Genomic DNA, 18,036 nt, shown 5'->3' on the forward strand with positions numbered 1-18,036 from the left:
CAAGACACCTTGATTATAAATAAAGGAACTTGCTTCCAAATAGTACTTCCCAATTTCCATAACCTTGCTTAATACAGTTTCCCATGTAACCCAGTGAGCTTGCATTTCCTAGGCATGAGGAGAAAGGAGTCTCTTTTAAGACTCTTGTTTCCTGAGAACCTCCTCCTCATCAGGCTTGCACATGGTAAAGGGAACACTTTCCTAGTTGCTCCTAGAAATTTGATTGTTGGTTGCATTTTTTAATCAGCTGGGGTGAGGTGGCCTGATACAAACTCAACGGCAGCCTAATTGTTCACTCCAGGGGATTTATAGATGACAAAATCCTGTCCTTAACGTGAATATTTTCCCAGTATTGCGCCTTCCTCCACCCCCATTCCATACTTTCTTGGAGAAGAGAAGACTTTTCTGGGCCTGGACTACTAGAGAACCAATTTCTGAAGGCCCCTTGTCAAAAAAGTCTATGTGACTGCATGTGATGTGTTGTGCTAAGCTGTTCCCTGAATAGACACCAGCCTTCAGTGTTGGTACATTAGAAATTAGATTAATTGAGCAACCTGGCATGGAGAGTATTGTCTTTAATGATACAATGATCATCATTTGTATTAAATCCAGACCACTGGATAACTAATGAAATCCTTTGAGGAATGATAATATTCACTGAGAATATCAAATATATCTGCAAATTGTAGAAGTAACTGGGGTTTGATAAGAAAGAAACTTGATGTCTATCCACTTGAATAAAAAATTACATAGTATTCTATTTTATTAAATGCAACAGAGTATAGTGATGTGCTTTAAAACCAAACTTAAAAAATACAAGCTAATCTTTGGATAGTTCCTTTTATTCTAATTCTACTAAGAATGACAGAAGTCTACAACTTCCCCACAAAGTATAAAAAGGAGAAAATGTACCTTAAATGTAACTCAAACTTATGTTGAAACTATATATATAAATCTCTATCATGCCCTCTTGAATTCTCTATGCCTGAAATCCTCACACTCCCAAATCATAGATAAAGGACTTACTGTGTGCTAAAAGTCAGCATCCCACGTCAGAGCCTAATGTTAACAGAGTGACAGTGATTACATTAGTTTTTAAACTCAGCACCTTTCCTCTCCCTCCCTTTATGAAATAATTTCTAAGTCTTGATGACTGGACAAGCACAAGAAAAACCACATCAGAAAGAACGGAAAACCTTCCTGAGAACAGTATGATTGCCAAGCTGTCCGGACACTTTGGTTGATTAATATATGTAACTACAAACCCTTAGCAATTTTAAACTAATGTACAAATTAGAAGATGAAACAATTATTTTTATTGCTCTCTGTGATCAGTTACTTTAGATGCTTCAAGGACATTGCCTTTTTATCTCTCTCATGGTAAACTTGTGAGAATTATCCCAATGACTGTCTCAAACTAATTTACCACTTGTTTTATTTTTTTATCTCAAATCTTCCTGAAGGAGATTTAAAGTGATGGACAGTAAAACGTGCACATCTTTCGCACACATACTAGTATACACAATGATTACTAAAAGCAAAAAGCCTGTGAAAAAGAGCCGTTGTGGCCTGCTTCACTTTACTATAGTGTAAGTTTTCTTATTCTGGCACTTTAACAATAAAAAAAAAATCAGCTCAATACCTTTAAAAATTTTATTGACAATATTAATATATTAATGTGTTAAGATATTTTCAGGCAAGTAAACATGACCCAACTCATGATTTCTAATGTACTGTAGGTAGTAAATGATGTAATGTACATTCTTCTTGTTTAAACATGTTGTTGTCTGAATAACTTCTACCTCCCCCGACACACACACATACAGTTTGACATTATATGGTACAGTACTAAGAAAAAAACTTTATTTAGCAGGCTCCCTCAAAATATGATTAAAATGGAAATATGGTATTTTCGCTTGTGACATCAACAGGACCTACACTGAGTCCGTAAGATGGTAAATATTCAGATTTATCCTCAAAGCCAACTTTTTTTTTTTTTTTTGGTATTTTTAGCCCTGTCTTATAAGAGTTCATGTCAATGACGACTAATTCCATTAGGGGTATTCTTTCAAAAAATCATGAACCAAAATATTTCTCCATTTAAACAATTTTATTTATGGTGGAATTTCCAAAATGTCTTATATCTTGAAATTATCCACAAAGTACTATTTTGTGCTTACATTAAAACGATGTATTTCTTATAAGAAAAGATCAATATATATACCATTAGGCAGTATTGTTATAGTTTTATTTAATTCAATATAATCAAAAGGTTAAAGAGAAAAAACAAAAGTTAAATATATTTAAAGTTTCCTGTAACTGATTTCCAGCTGTTCTAATGTCTTGAAGAAAAAAATAAAGATCTAAACACCAGAGATAATATTTTGATAAGCAATGTTTATACAAAATATAAGTTAAGCATTGTAACCAGCTACCTTCAATGAATTGCCCCCTATCAGAAATAATATTATTAGAACTATGTATCTAAAGCAAAGAAGGAAAAGAAGGGAGGCAGGAGGAAAAAGGTTGGATGAGAAAAGAAATAAAGTATTAATTGCAATGGTGAGTTTTTTAGTTAAATACACTTTCTTCTAAAGTGGCAAGGTGATATGTACACATTTACAACTGAGAGGAAATCTATATACAGGTTGTCTTGCTTTTGGACTCTTTGGGCCTCCTTCCTCCTGTGTAATAGGACCTCCTGGCAGAACTGATTGAGACTAGATTTTTAGTTCATAGCACATGATAGATGAGCCTGGAACTAGAGGCCCCTGGAGTCGCAGGCTGTGAATCGGTGCTGGCAACTGGGGAGAGAGAGGCCGAGTCCTGGAGAGGCAACCCGGGTTGCTCTGCGTTGGTGATCCGATCCACTATGCTGGATAAGCAATCCAGGCTGGATAAGGAGCTTTTATCTGTGGCATATACTAAGGATACAAAGAGAAAACCATTACAAAAAAAAAATCACCAAATATACAGACTTACTTATGTTGCCCCTTAAACTGTAGGTCAGCACCTTTGACACTCAGAGGTCAGGTGGTCACAGAAAGCCTGATGTAGAAATCTTTCACAAATATCTAGCAAAATTAATGGGGGTCAATGAAGAATGTAGAAAAGCCCTCTAGTAATATTTCAAGAGAAAGTGCGCATATATGTGTATTCATTAGGTGGGATTTTGTGTGGATTTTGCTCTGCCAAGACCTCCCCATAAAAACCATCGCTTCTATTCCCTTCCCCAGTACTGCCAGGAAGGACAGGCTCTGCTTTCACAGGCTGAACTGTGAAGTTGAACCAGTCTTTAAACTCCTCTGAAGCCATCAGTTCTTACCATTTGGTATATCAGGACAGTAGATGCTGTCAAAACTGCTGCTCTTTCTGGACCAGACAGGGCTGTTACATTCGGGCTACAGTACAAGACACAAAAGAAGTTTGTTTTCAGGTCTTGGCAAAAGATTCCCTGACCTAGAGAGAGGCGATGCATTACCCACTAGCTCCGTAAACTGACCCCTGTCAATCACTTCATTGCCTTGATTTAGGAAGAGTCAGCCCTCACCAAGTTGCAAGGGCACTGAGGTCAATCTCTGTGCTTGGAGAAGAGGAGAGCAGCAGCGAAGGGAAGCGGGGGGGTGGAATTCAGCAGCAATGTGCACTGGGTTAACCATGCAAAATGGATTGGAGTAGAAGGAAGCCACGCTAATTCAGGGAGAGAACACTTTCCCAGGGCAAAAACACATTAAAACCTGGCAGCGTTGAAGCAAACGCCCTCTGTAAAGAATGCATCACCATCTCCATCCAGCCAGGCCTCAGCAAAGCAGGGACTGGAGCTATGAGGGTATTTCTTTCCCTTTCTTCATTAAGTTATAAACTGTGGGGCAGTGGGAACTTCAGAGTTCCCTCTAGGTGTTAGTGAATGGAAGGGTCCACTGATCACATGCTTTGGAAATACACTGAGCAATAGAGAAAACAAGTGATTGATCATTCACAGCCACTTATCTCAGTGACAAGTCTCTCCCACAATGTACACCTAGAACCTGATAGGAGGTCAAACTAAAATACTGTTCAACAGTTGTTTCTCGGCATCTTTTGAAATGTGGCACCCCTCTTCCCTTACAGCAACTACCTGTCTGCCCACCCCCAACTATCCACTAAATAACCTTTGAGTATTTGGTTGCCATCCCCGGTTTAAATGAGATGTATGGGTTTTGGGCAAAGATTGGGGTGACGAAGTAGGGTACCAGAGCTCTCTCTTACCATGCCGTCCGAGCAGTTGGAGGTGGGGCTGGTGGGCTCTGAGCAGCTCTGTCCCGGCAGGCTGTAGTAGTTCTCCACCTGCTCCCTCAGCAGCTCCTGCAGGCTCTCGATGTAGCGGATGGCATTCCTGAGGATCTCCACCTTGGGCAGCCTCTGGTTGGGGTTGGTCGTGGTGCACCTCTTGAGCGTCTCGAAAGCCTGGTTGACCTTCTTCAGGCGTCTGCGCTCACGCATGGTGGCCGCCTTCCGCCTGTCCATGGTCGTGGACTTTCTCTTGCATGCTTTGCAGGCCCACATGAGGCAGTGGCCGGCTTGGTGGTGGCCTGTAGGTGCTCGCACGTGCTCATCCTCGTCTGAGCCTTGCAGCTTTGCTTTGTGCGCCCCGAAGGCAGCCACTCGTGGCTCAAACTCATCCCCGAATTCGCCCTCCGGGGATGGGATACAGGAGCCGTCATAGAAATACTCAGAAGGCGAGAACTGGCAGCCATCCATCATGTCCATCCTCTATGGCGAGGCCGGCGGGGCACCTGGACAGCAGTGAGAGAGATGAAGGAGAAACCTGAGCCCGGAGCGGCTGCTGGACAGCAAACCTCGGGCGAAGCTCCCTGGTCGGTTTCTGCGGTAATTAACAAGGGCAGACGCCTGGCGGCCTGGGTCTGCAGTGCTGGGGTTAGGGCTCTTTATATATTCTTGGGGGAGGGAGGCCGGCCCCAGTGGCCGGGCACTATTAGCATACCCCACCGCAACCCGCGCTGGGGCTGCCTGGGTAAACCTCCGTCTTTCCTCTAGGGACAATTTACTGTTTACTGCTCTTTTTGACGCTAATGGTTTTACTGTATTTCTGCAGGGGCGGGGGATGTCTCCCCAACCTGCTCACTTGCATTCTCTAGATTCACTTAGAGTGTCACAGACAAAAGGAAGGAAGTCTAACTTTTTGGATTGCTCACACATTTAAAAATACTAAATGGAACTCCCTACTTTCAGCTGACACCCAAAGTCTTCCTGCCTTCCCATGTATAGACATGCGGTAAATCACTTTATTTTTAGGTGTTTCTCTTTTTCACAAACTTTAGTTATCTCAGGATTCTTTTTTTCAGTGGACTGGAATAACGGTTGCTAAAAACTTGAAGTGAGACTTTCAATCATGGAGTGAAATCTAGATTTTTTTTAAAAACTATTTTGTTCAGATCAGATTGTCATTTTATAAGCTCTGTATTACTGGGAGTAGGTGGGGAGCTCGCTGCTCTGAGTTCTCTCTACCTGTCTGCTCCTCTAAAAGGAGGTGGGCTCCATCAAGGTCCAGGTGACAGGGAAAGTCCTTCCGTCCTTTTCACTCTCTGCACACATTATTGAGCGCCTCCTCCTTTGTACCAGGCCTTCGCTAGACCCTGAGCCAGCTGAAGATCTGCACCGCGGCGTCTCTATGATTTGTATTCGAAGAAACCCAGTTTTAGACGGCGAACACCCTTTCCAGGGGCGCGTCTCCTTTCTCGCTATCTGCTCCGCCCTATCACTTCAACAGACTAAACAGCCAAGCTGGGCTTTGGGGTCGCTGATTTTCTGCTTTCGGGCAAACTAGCACCGTTACAGATGCATCCCAGCTGCCGGCATAGCAATCCTTCTCAGCTCATGTAAAATTTCCAACTCCTCAAACCCTGAGTAACTTCACACACTCCCGCGACAAAAGCCTTCCAGGAAAGCAATCGTAGCAGGGTCTTTGAAATTTTTGTGGGTAGAAGGCGAGAGGGGAGGGCTGTCATTTAAGTAAGAATGAATCTATTAATCAGCTTTTGCCAATCCTCCTCTGGCCTTAACTTACTGGGGGAGGGGGGCAGTTTGTCTCTAGGAAAAACAATTAAGGTTTACACAAATAGACTTAAGTAGTCTGGGGGTTTGGACCCATTAAAACAGGAGAAAACGTTCTCACCTCAATCTTCCGTCATCCAGCACAGGAAGTGTGTGGCTCCAAAGTTATTTGTGGGAGAGGGGCGCTTTCCTTTCTATTACTTTTCCATAAAATTGTTTTCCTAAAACAACCCTGGCTGTTTGATTTTACGTTTGCAGGGGCCAGATAAGTTAACTTTTTCAGGGTGAGTTCCTCTCCCCCAAGTGAAGGCCCGGAAAACCAGGGGTAGGAGAGTGTGAGTCACCAAGTTTTGCTACAGAGTTGCAGTCCCCTCTCCCATGTTACCTCATCCCTAAGGCAAAGACACCACTACCACTAGGCTTTGAAAATCAGGTTCCCTTTCACACCGAAGGGCTGCTTAATTATCTGGCCAGTGGGAAATCCATCTGCACCTTATTTAGGACTATTAACAGGTGAATGCCTTTGAAATGAATATAACACCCAGGGCTACACCAGATAAAAGAGTCAAGTTCTTAAAGGACCCAGGCGGAATGGAAAGCTGCATCCACAGGTGGAAACACTGAATGCATGCACATTGCTGCCTCTGAAACACAACAGTGGGGAGATCTTCTCATCCAGGAATTCTCAACCAAGTCCCACAGGTTCTGGCCAGCAGTACTACTACCATTTTCTTTGGCTGTGGAGTGCAGATCTTAGCACACTGGCCACAGCGAAATAGAATTACGTGCAGATTTATGATCTGGGCACAAATAAAGTTGCCCCTTCAAGTTTAGATGGAAGATGGAAGTTACACATTTGCAGCCCTTTCAGCTGATTTCTTTCCACCACACACCTAATATGCTTTGTACCAATTCCTCAGTGTGGTGTATTCGTAGCAAACAATTATTAAGACTTTTCTATTTGCCAAGCTCTGTTCTCAACCATTCCTATGTATACACACATTTACTCCTTACAACGACTTTATGGGAACTATTAAAAAATCATTTAACAAAAAAAAAAAAGGTAACCGAAGCTCAAGGTGTAGGTAGTAATTTGTCCAGGCCACACCGGATTGGAAACTAGGCATTCCCTTGTCTAGCTTGCGGTCCTAGAGGTGAATTTTGTGTGTTTTCTTCTTCTCCCAATTCCGCCTTAGTGAGACTGCTTAGCGGTGCAGAGCAGAAATTGGAAAAGGCTAGGTCCAGGACGTCTTTCCCTCCGCTCCGGGTCCTGGGAAGTCCCTGTCACTCAGGAGGCTCTGTCAGTAACTGTAGTTCTCAGAGGTTAGGGCTGTCTTTGGTAAGGTGATCTCAAAACAAATTTACCAGAGTGCCGCGGGCGATTGGAACTAAAGAAGCCAAGAAAACACAAGCGCCCGGCAGCTTAATGGGACTTGCTAGTGGGGAAACAGGGTCCGGGGTTGACGACCCTTGGGACTCAAGTGCTGAAAATAGGATCTCAGAGCACCAAAATCAAAAAACGAGACAAAGCTTTTAAACTGCTGTTAGGGACGAGAGGAGAAAGATTAAAAAGTGGGAAGCAGTGTACAGAGGAGGGAAGCCAGCTCCTCAAAGATGCCTGGGGTCCCCCAATTCAGGAGAGGTTTCCTAGGGGAGACCGTGTGAGAGAAAAAGGGGAAACTGCGGGAGCGATACAGAGAAAAACAGTTTTTTGTTTTTGTCTTTTTTCTGAGGGGGAAATTGAACAGGAATGTATGAAAAAGGTTAAAAATCACTTTAAAAAGATCTGTAGCTTATTCGGTTGTTCTCTTACTGAAAATCAGACTAGATTTTGGCTTTTGTTCCTCATAGAAAAGACTTAAAATACAATGTTTTCTACTATTTCCCCAGAGAAGAGGACTTCTCACATGCAGAGAAAACCACGTGTATTTTAACATGTAAACAAGTTGTTAGAAATTATGTATCCAACTTGACTGCTAGTAAAGCCTCCAAACAGGTAAATGAGGGGAAGAAAACAAAGCCACAGATGGTGTTAGAAACAGATGCCCCCCAAGGTTCTGGTGAAGTAGATAACCTTTTTTTTTTTCATTTCACATTCTGAGAAAAATAAATACATATTGATTTTTTTCAATTTAGACTTATAAGCAGGTTTTAATTGCACATAGACCTTTAAGTAACCATCAACTTTTTTTTTTAAAGGGAACCTATTTAAGTTTAAGCACTATGGCAACAATCCTGGTGTTGATGGACAGACCACACCAGCAAAATAATACTCAGAGCTTCCTTTCCTAGTAAATTTTGCCCACCCTAGGAATTCTGTATTATTGAAAATTCTCCATGCTTCTCTTAGTGAGAAAAGCAAAAATACACAGAAAAGTCCATTTCAATTCATTTCTGCCTCTGCCTGAGACCCTTAACACCTCTTGGACAAAGGGAGTTGTTCTAGAGATTTTTGCTTATATATGACTTCAATGTGCTAAACAATATCAAACTGTTATTAGCTCTGGGAACCAGGCACACCTAAGTAAACACATTAGTACCTGCCAAAGCTGCTGGAAGAATTTGTGGAGAAGACAGCTGAGGAAGACATTGGCTTCTGCTTAAATTCGAAGACTCCCAGGAGAGATCAAAGGCCTAAGGAAGGACTTTTAGCAGCCTTGAGAATAGAGAAAGTAGCCAGTTCTTGCAGCATTATCTTTGTTCCAGCACATGGCATAGCCATTCCATCTCATAGGCTGACTCTGAACTAGGCTTGCAAAATTGCTTTTCAGAATGAAACCTCTAAGACCAAGGGTCATCTTTTGTAACACTTCTTTGGAATTTAAGGGAGTGACTGGAGGGTCTGTTGGAGAAATGTCTTGATGGCTTGGCTCTTTGAGGAAATACCATGTTATTGCTAACTTACTATTGCACTAAGTTAGGCAACGAGATATTCAAAGTTAAACTAAAATATTTTAAAAATACTTTTCCAGCTCTGGTGTTCTGGTAGGAGGATTTTGAGATGAATAAGTGGGATAAAATATTACTAAGAGGAAAGCACAAATGGATACATTCTAACTTTAAGTAAAAAAATGTCTTAATAAGCATAGAGATCACTTTAAGCAACCCAAGACCTCTCTGGCCGCCTCAAGAGTAGTTGGGAACATTGAATTTCAGTACCACACTCCCACTCCCCATTCCCCAAACATGTAAAAGAGTCCAAAAAAAGGAAGAAAACATTGTATTAGACATAAGTGGATTTCTACTATGTTCAGGCTTGGAATTCAATGATCCAAGTGGGATGATTCAAGTTAGTTTGAGAAAACTGACATTTCACTTCACGTTTCACAAACTGTGTCTAATATATATATATATATATATATATATATATATATATATATATATATTTCCCCCCCACACTCATTATTTTATATGGAATATCTTTATGCCTGCCTCTGGGAAGAGGCTCAGTTTAAATCCCAAATTGCTTATTTTTACCAAGTTATTTCATCTTGATTTTCTGCTTCCATGGCCCTGATTTTTTTTTTTTTGCTTTGGCCTTTGTAAAGATTATCATCATTAACATCCAATAATAACATTTTAATTGCAAACACACCAAGGATTTCATTGGAAAGCCTAACATGTCAGCTACCCCAGTGGAGGTCACATGAAGTCTTTGGGAAATATTTGCTCTATTTAACGAAGAGACTTCTATAGGCAAACTTATTCCAAACAATTTCTCAAATTACCCAGCTACGAGAGATAGAGAGGATTTGGTTTGCAAAGACTGAATCAAATCTATCAGCAAGTAAAGTCCATGAATAGATAAAAACATTCTACTGCTGAGCAGGTTATAACACAAATCTTATTTTAAATATATGTACAATGATAAAGTAAATGACTTCACTTCATCAATTAGGATATTTGATTTCAGCTGTGGCATAAATCTGATTTTTTTAAAAGAAATATAGGTATGTATATTTTAGGGAAAATCTCTTGATTTTCAGGAAAAACATCATATTGGGTTGTCGGAAGTCATGACACATTTTTACAACAAAAAACAGAAAAAATACGTCATGACTTTTCTGACAACCCAATAGATAACTAATAATAAGCATGATTAATGGTTATACACACCACCCAGATATATTCACACATGTTCTGATTGGATAATTTGAAATGCTTTCTCACTTACTTTTTAATTAAATCACCAGCTAATCACCCTTGAGAAAGAGCTTTTGAAAAACAACTGTCAAATAGAGGCAAACTTTTCTACAGAGAATGAATGTTACTTCTTATTTCCCAAGGTTTCTGTTTTGGGGTGCATGAAATTGACTGACTCCAAGTCCTGGCTCTATACTTACAAATGCAAGAGCCTCTCTGTTCCTTTTTCTCTAAAGTAGAAATAACAGTAGTACCTCTTTCAGTTGTTGTAGGACTAGATGAGTGAATATGTAAAATGCTACAAATGGCTTATTAACGTTGCTGCTGTTCTCCTTGTTATTAATCCTTTCCCAGCCAGAGCCTATAAAGGCTGGAAAACTGAATCTGAAGGAACTATGGGTTTGGGTGGAAGAAAGCCTCTTGATGGTCAATTTAGATTTATAATAAAAAAAATAAAGAGAACTGACTTTATTTTGTGCCGTTTGGCTGAACACTTTACATGGGTTATCTCAGTGAATCTTGACAATCCCCCCCCCGCCCTTCCGGGGGAGGGGGGGGGTTAGCACCATTATTGTCGTCCCCACTATTTTATAAATGAGGAAATGGAGGGAGAGAGAAACAGTTACAGCCTAAGGCTTCCCAGTGGCAACCTGGATTGAGTCTGGGGAATCAGCGCCCACCAAAGCTCAGCCATTTGCATCCACTATCACTCCCACCTGCTTTCCTCAAACCTTTGAGAGGAATTGTATGTCAATGTCAGTCTCCTCGGTGAGTTCTACTGCATTTAAAAAATATACTAGGTGAAATTAGGATTATCCAGGTGCTCAGAAAACAAAGTACAAACTATTACCCCCCAGGAACAGACATCTTGAAATGGAACAGCAAGCTATTGCTCCGCTCCTGCAGAGGGCGCTGTCTGTAGCCGTTTATGGAACTTACGTGGGTGCAACACGAGGTCTAGGCTGGAGTGTTAGTAAGCAAGGTTGGGCTGGGAAATACGGAATTCGATTTGATTTTCACGTTTGTGAACTGAGGACTAGCTCTGGGGAAAGCAGGGGAAGGTAGGTGGAGGGTAGTCAAATAGAGGGTGCCACTTACAGAATGTATGACACAAAACTAGCAATTCCAAACACGGCTTGCCTCTCCCCTCTGCTTCACTTCCCACTGCGATTCTTGGTGGTCGTTTCTTCCTGAGGTTACAGGATAAACAAACCTGGCGCACGTTGTAAAATCCTCACCGTGAGGAGCTCCCGGGGTTTCAAGCCTCTCTGGGGCTTTGCTATTTGGCCCAGCTAAGAGGTTTCATGTGTGTTGTTGTTGTCCTTTGCCCTCAACCATTTAACCCTTCCCTCTCTTGAAGCAACCCTTCCTTCAAAGAAACCCACCCCACCTCAAGAGACAGCGTATCCCCTTCTTTTATCTATTTGGAAAACTGACCCAGCCACACGAGGCCTTGATATTCCAATCTTCTAGCCACCAGTCTAGTTCAAGAAAACGGGGGAGGGGGCCAGAGACCTGGCTGGGAAGCCAGTGCAGCCCCTGAGGACTCTATATTACTGTTTCTTCAGGGAGGGCCCAGCCTGGGAAGTCAAAGAGGGAAAGCAGTTTGGGCTCAATTAGCTGTAGATTTTTTAGGAAAAGAAGCAAAGAGTTTTGGTGAGGGAATTTCTTGCAACAGTGAGACTTTACTGGATTGAAAATTCATTTGTTAACTTTAAGCAAATCTTACCCAGGTATACGATAGTTAAAAGAGAAAGTATGCTGATAAAAGGGGAAAGGACAGTTTCCTCCCGGATATTCTTCACTTATAACCACAAGTATAAGGTCTACGTGAGATAGACATTGGGAAAAACAAACATGTTTCTCCCTTTAAAAAAATACCCAAATAAATAGGCTTATGTGGTGTCTAAATTAAAATTTGGCTCTCTTTATGTAAACATGCCTCAAACATTTTTTTTTCAGCTGAATCAAAATAGGGGCAACTTTGTTCACAAACTTTTTTTTTTAATATTACAATACCAAGATCCTCTCACATTTTATATACAATATGTCACTCTACACTTAAAATAGATTTCTTAGGTTTACATATAAAATGAAAGTACTAAGATTATTTACAAAAATACATTCAATACCACTAATATTTAAATGCAACGTTCCCACTTTGTTTCAGACAGGAATGAACTTCTTTTGAACATGGCACAAAAGAATCACCGTAATAACAGTAAATATATTACAAAACCAACCAAACAAAAACAAAGTAAGCCTTCTAGACTTAAGCCACTCGCTGTTCCAAAACTAAAAGCCCAAAGCCGACAGATTTTTTCGTCTGAGCGGTGCACAACACTTTCGTTGAAGTTTCTTTGTGAATATGTCTCCTTCCTTTTCATAAACTCCTGGGTCTGGGTTCCTAATTAATGTAATATGACCTAATCTAAAGGATTAGGCGTAGGAGGCAGGGAGGGTGGGATCTTCCTGCTGCGTGGAAAACATCACAAACACCGGCTCGGTGTTACTTCTCTACCACCTCCTCCACGCAAGGGAGTTTGCATTCCTCCGAGGAAATGCTGTCCACGATGGAAGAAAGGCACCGAAGGCTACTCGAGGCCGACGACTCGATGCTTGCCCCTCCTAAAGCAGAAAACACACAAACAGCAAGGAAGTAAGAAGAGGCAACTCCGCGCCCGGCTCCAGGCCTCTTAGGCAGCGCGCGAGCACGATGTCCCCGCGCGCAAGAAGCACACTTCTCCCAGGGCGCGTCCCTGATCTGGCTCCCAGCCTTTTCGGTCTCGAACCAGCACCCCGGCCCCCTCCCGGGGTGATCCCTAGCACAGCCCAGTACCCTTTCTTTTACTTTACCTTCCTTGGCGGTTATCACGAGCCCCCTGGAATGATCCGAAACGCTTGGCCACTGGGAGCTGCAGGTGCGCAGGAAATCCGCACCCTCAAGCTGGAGGAAAACCAAGGCAGCGGTCGATTAGGAAAGAAACATCGGTTCCGGGGGTGGGGGTGGAGGGGGGGGTCTTTGTAGGGGTGCTTCCCTTGCTTCCTCGGTGCTCATTTCCTGCCTATTGCAGGTACCCCGTGTTCACGGGTCACTGGGGGTTCATTAGAGAGGAAGCGGGAGGGGCAGCCGAGGAAGGGGGACGGGAAAGGAGACCGACCAGCTGGAGGTTGAGGCCCCAAGGAAAGCATCTAATTAGCCTTTGCGTTCCCTTGTCCGGGCAGCATCTGGGCTTACATTCTCTTGCTTGGGTCTGTAGCTGAAGGGGTCCACCCCTAGCTCCTGCATTTTCTCCTGCTGATCCAGCCGGTGCAGCAGGTCCTGTAGCCGCTCAATGTAGCTGATGGCGCTCCGCAGAATCTCCACCTTGGGCAGCCTCTGGTTGGGGTTGGCCACAGTCCGCCGCTTCAGTGCCTCGAAGGCCTCGTTGATTTTCTTTAGCCGCCTCCTCTCGCGCAGGGTGGCGGCTTTCCGTCTGTCGGTGGGGGCAGATTTTCTCTTACAGGTTTTGCAAGCCCAGATCAGACACTGGCCGGGACAGTGGGGAGGCTGTAGACCAGGGGGCGCCAGGACATGTTCCTCTCCGCTGCTGTCGCTCCCAGCTTCCGGGGGCAGTTGGTCCTGGCAGGGTGATAGGGTACCATCACTCCCTGGATACAAAGGAGAGCCCTCTGCCACTTCTAATGGCTGCAGGGTAACATTTTCTCCGTCCAAGTAGAAGAAATAGGAGCCAGTTTCGAAAAGGTCCATCATCATGTTCTCCTCCTTGGCCTCTGACTGGGTCTGAACTGGGTGATGGGCTCAAAAACCCAGAAGAACCACCCAGATGGCATTTAATTAGTGCGGTGACATAAGTCGCCCCAGCTTTATATATAGTAGCTCCTGAAACTCAATCCAACTTTTAGCTGTCATAGAGCATCAGTCTCCCAATGTGATTACAGCCAGTGCTCTCTAGAACATCTAGTTTGAACGAAAACTGAGAAGTGTCACCCCCAGAATGATGTGACAATCTATACGCAGAACAGGTTAAAACAAAATACACAGAGAATACCATCATTTAAACAAAGCATTGGCTGCTTCCATTTGGGACAGTTTACATGCTAACCTGCTTACAGGACAACTTCAAAAACAACTGGGGATTAACACGGCCCCATTCCCCTCCCCCAGGCTCATCTGAATTCTAAGTATAGACCCATGATGAAAGATTTCAAAGGCAATAGCCATTGCTCCGAAATAGCCTGGTTAATATTTCCAGAGTGGTTCAGTTCTTTTCTCTCCTGTCAAAAAGATGCTATTCCTGTGATTAAAACCATTACAGTCCTTCAAAGGTTATACATGACTTTCAGGCTTCAGCCTCAGTAGCAGCAGGTAAATCTCTTTACTCTCTTTTAATAAGGCTGTGAGATGATTTGGGAGCTGGAGGGGGTGGCTGAAAGGTGCTCAGTTCCTTCCTTGGCTATCTTTTTTTGGGGGGAAGGGGTGGCAACCAAAATCTGAATTCTATGCCCCTCCATGGTGGAGCAGTAGTACCTATGAGGTAAGGAGTGGGACAGGAGATGTGGATGCAACATGTGTAATACCTGTGCTTTAAGACAGTATAAATAAGACTCACACTAAAGCTAATTGATACTTCAGGATTCACTGTGGCCTACTCCAAGGTGCCTCTCTAATGGCTCCTGTTCCCCAGTGTGCTCACAGCTTCTTCTTTCGTATATTCACCATCCATCGACTCCAAATCAGTTGTTTCATAGGGTTTAGATGGGAAAGGTAGCAACTGAGGCAAAGCAAGGAAATAGAGTTTTTAATTGCAGCTTGTCCATGGTACAATACACACAACTATGGTTGTTGGGGAGAGAGGACAATATCAGGGTGCAGTGCTAGAATCAAAAAACTCCCTTCAAGTCCTAGCTTAGTTCATTTCTATTTATGTGTGCATGGGTAAGTGCTAGGTCTCTATTTCTTCAAGATAACAGTGGTTGTTTTATAAAGCTTTGGTGAGGATTCGATCAAATGATATTATGCATGTGAAACATATAACCTTATAGTAACTGCTTGATGAACATTAGTGCATAAGGCTATGTCAGGGCTAAGACCATTTCTTATGAAGCTATTACAGAGAGTTTTCTCTCTCTTTTTTCTTGTTTGTTATTGCATTCATTTATTGCCTTTCTCCTTCCCGTCCCTTCCCTTCCTTTCTCTCCCCTTCCTTCCCTTCCTTTCCTCTTTTACTTTTCTTCCCTTCCTCTCCCTTCTTCCATTTCTCTTTCTTTTCTTTTCCCCCCTTGAGCCCTGGAAGGATTCCTTCCCCTATAAGTGGCTTTTGGGATGACAATCAACTTTGGTTTTGACCTTTTATAGTCAGGGACTTAAACACTAGATGGAAACCAAAGGTGTTCTTCTTCTACCCCAAGCAGTGATAATTATAGGCTTTGTTCAATATGACTCCTTTTTTTTAATGACTACAATGAAGACAATGCAAGGAATCTATGGTCAGACAATGTAAGAACTAAGTACTGTTTTGAGTCAAGTCACTTATTCCAGAAAATAATTCTTCATAGTCTCTTTCTGTTGAACCACAGACTTGGGGTGTTAAGTTTTGACATGTTGGGCTGTTTTTATGTTCTTGATACTGTGCAGCTGAATAATTCCTTATCAAGTTTGAGAATCAATTTTAGGTTTTTGAAAAAATAGGAAGCACAGGGAAGAACAATAAGTAGCCAATACTCTTTTTGTGATATTTTCCCTTATTTCTGTCAGTCCTCTAGTTGTGGTAAGGTCAGCAGTTAAGACTGCAGACTGAAAGCTCCAACATCTCAGGGTAGAGTCTAACATCCATGATGGGAAATTACCCTGTGATCTTAACCACATTCTATGTATGCTGCCTCTTATAATATGAAGACAATTCAAAAAGGCATTTTTTAAACCAGTGAAGTTGTATAGCATTATTGCAAAGATTACCAAGATAACAATAACTGAAATTCATTTATTCAACATTTTTTGGGTACCTAGTAAGTGCCAGATAGTGTCCTGGGTGCCAAGGATAAAGCAGTGAAAAATGATCCCTTTCTCATGGAGTTTGAACCTGGAAGGGTGAGTGAAATTGGCTAAGAGATTAAAAAAAACAAAGAGAAAGAGAAATAGCCCTGGGATTGGGGTATAGATGGTTTAGATTATAATCATTTTGAGCCTGTGAGGACTTAGTAAACCCTAATATCTCAAATTCTCAGTTTTTTAATCCACAAAATTGATATGATAATGAAAAACATCAAACTGTGAAAGATCATGATGAAGATATTTTTAAAAATGTGATCAGTTCAAAAATGTTATATACTTTATAAAAGTACTTTTATTAGTAAAATTAGGTATAGAGAAAAAAATTAAATAGAAAAAATATTGCTACTAAGGAATTTTGTTGCTTGGATAATAGAAGTAACATTTAAGGTAGTACCATTCGTAGACTTACCACTGATTTTAAGAGATATTGGATAGATTCGAGAGAGTCTGCACATCATGAACTGCTAAAGAATATGAAAGTGCACTCTTTCCCTTTTATTTTTCCTTCTTTCTCATGTCCCCGTTGGAGAAACAGTAAGTTCAAAATGTAGAAAGAGAAGATTCTAGAAAAAAGTAGAAAAAGCTTTGGGGTGCTGATTAAGAGCAACCTCCCAGACAAATGTGGCATTTTTTAATGTAAATTCAAACTTCGCTATTGAGTTGCTATTACTTATTGAATTACAAAGCCCCTTTCCCAACATTCTCAGACCAACAAAATTATGTTGTTGTTCACCTTGGTTTAAACAGATTTTTTTCTCTCTTTTGTTGTTGTTTTGGGGGCGGGATGGGGTGGGAGGAGAGAGAAAGGGAATGCCAACTTGGGAAATAACCGTCTTTTATTGGATTAGGTAATGGGAAAATATGCAATGATTCCAAACAACAAACTAGAGAACTTCTGGAACGCAAACTGTTTGCAAAATATGAGATGCCTGTAATTGCAATTCGATTTTTTTCTCAGTAGAACTGGGGTGACACAGACCTTGACAAGTGGTCAAAACAGGTTTATGTAAACTGAAATCCTCCAGGCTTTAAGTAGTTCAAATACATTATAAAAACTTACGGAAAAGTAAATAATAATAATAAGAGAAAAATAATATTATGTATCAGTTAATCACTTCAGGGGCCTAAGAGTTTATTCACAACAAAATCTGAAACTAAGTGATAGAATTGAGAGTTTTCAAATAGTTTGCCATCCCATGATTCTTACTTCATGCTTCGTTATTTGTAAATGCATTTTCTTCCCATCATCTCTACAAGAGCTCGAATATGTCCAGTTCTCTCTGTGGAAAGGAGCGGAAGGGAAAGGATTATGGCTAGTTTAGTTAGTGGTGGATTTTAGCTCTGAGCCTTCGGGTGAATGGTGTATGTGGTGGAAAAACAGAGCTTTGGGGTAAAACAGAATCTATGTTCTAACCATTCTTAAATATATGTTCCAAGCCTCAGTTTTAAAGAGATCAAATGGTGTATATAATACATACATCACAGGCTTGTCGTTAGCATAAAGTGAAATAACACATATTAAGTCCATGACATGGACTAACTCAACAGATGTTAATTTTCGTCCTTCCTCTACTCAATTCAAAAAGCCTCTCATTGAAATAGCCATAGTGAATTAATGGAAAAACCTAGAATTGGTGAGATAGATGTTTAAGATAAATTTAGGGATTTATTTGTGTTAGTGGTATAATGGAAGTGAAAATATTGAAACTAGTGACCTCCAATAGTAGTGTTTCATTTATTTATGCCCTCAACAAATTTCCAGTTTACTGGGGGACAGACACTAA

General features: G+C 41.6%; 2 protein-coding genes across 2 annotated transcripts; both read right to left on the reverse strand.

Moving 5' to 3' along the window:
• Nucleotides 1–2,679: 2,679 nt before the first annotated feature.
• On the reverse strand, nucleotides 2,680–4,792 carry MYF5 (myogenic factor 5). The gene is made up of 3 exons (XM_019633937.1): nucleotides 4,249–4,792; nucleotides 3,326–3,401; nucleotides 2,680–2,924 (listed from the first exon to the last, which is right to left on the reverse strand). The coding sequence occupies exons 1-3, from the start codon at nucleotides 4,747–4,749 to the stop codon at nucleotides 2,734–2,736; spliced, it is 768 nt and encodes a 255-aa protein (XP_019489482.1). The 5' UTR covers nucleotides 4,750–4,792; the 3' UTR covers nucleotides 2,680–2,733.
• A 7,397-nt stretch (nucleotides 4,793–12,189) lies between these two features.
• MYF6 (myogenic factor 6) lies at nucleotides 12,190–14,079 on the reverse strand. The gene is made up of 3 exons (XM_019633935.1): nucleotides 13,436–14,079; nucleotides 13,054–13,144; nucleotides 12,190–12,825 (listed from the first exon to the last, which is right to left on the reverse strand). Exons 1-3 carry the CDS (start codon nucleotides 13,952–13,954, stop codon nucleotides 12,707–12,709), a joined length of 729 nt encoding a protein of 242 aa, XP_019489480.1. The 5' UTR covers nucleotides 13,955–14,079; the 3' UTR covers nucleotides 12,190–12,706.
• Nucleotides 14,080–18,036: the final 3,957 nt, after the last annotated feature.

This window comes from Hipposideros armiger, unplaced genomic scaffold (genome assembly GCF_001890085.2).
Source record: "Hipposideros armiger isolate ML-2016 unplaced genomic scaffold, ASM189008v1 scaffold_1444, whole genome shotgun sequence".
NCBI classification, from domain to species: Eukaryota; Metazoa; Chordata; class Mammalia; order Chiroptera; family Hipposideridae; genus Hipposideros; species Hipposideros armiger.

Coding starts and splice junctions, on each gene's coding strand:
- MYF5 (XM_019633937.1), bottom strand. CDS start 4,749: ATGGACATGATGGATGGCTGCCAGTTCTCGCCTTCTGAGTATTTCTAT. Junction 3,402..4,248: donor CCAACTGCTCGGACGGCATG/GTAAGAGAGAGC, acceptor CTTGTACTGTAG/CCCGAATGTAACAGCCCTGT. Junction 2,925..3,325: donor CTGTCCTGATATACCAAATG/GTAAGAACTGAT, acceptor TTGTATCCTTAG/TATATGCCACAGATAAAAGC.
- MYF6 (XM_019633935.1), bottom strand. CDS start 13,954: ATGATGATGGACCTTTTCGAAACTGGCTCCTATTTCTTCTACTTGGAC. Junction 13,145..13,435: donor ACAGACCCAAGCAAGAGAAT/GTAAGCCCAGAT, acceptor GTTTTCCTCCAG/CTTGAGGGTGCGGATTTCCT. Junction 12,826..13,053: donor CGTGATAACCGCCAAGGAAG/GTAAAGTAAAAG, acceptor TTTCTGCTTTAG/GAGGGGCAAGCATCGAGTCG.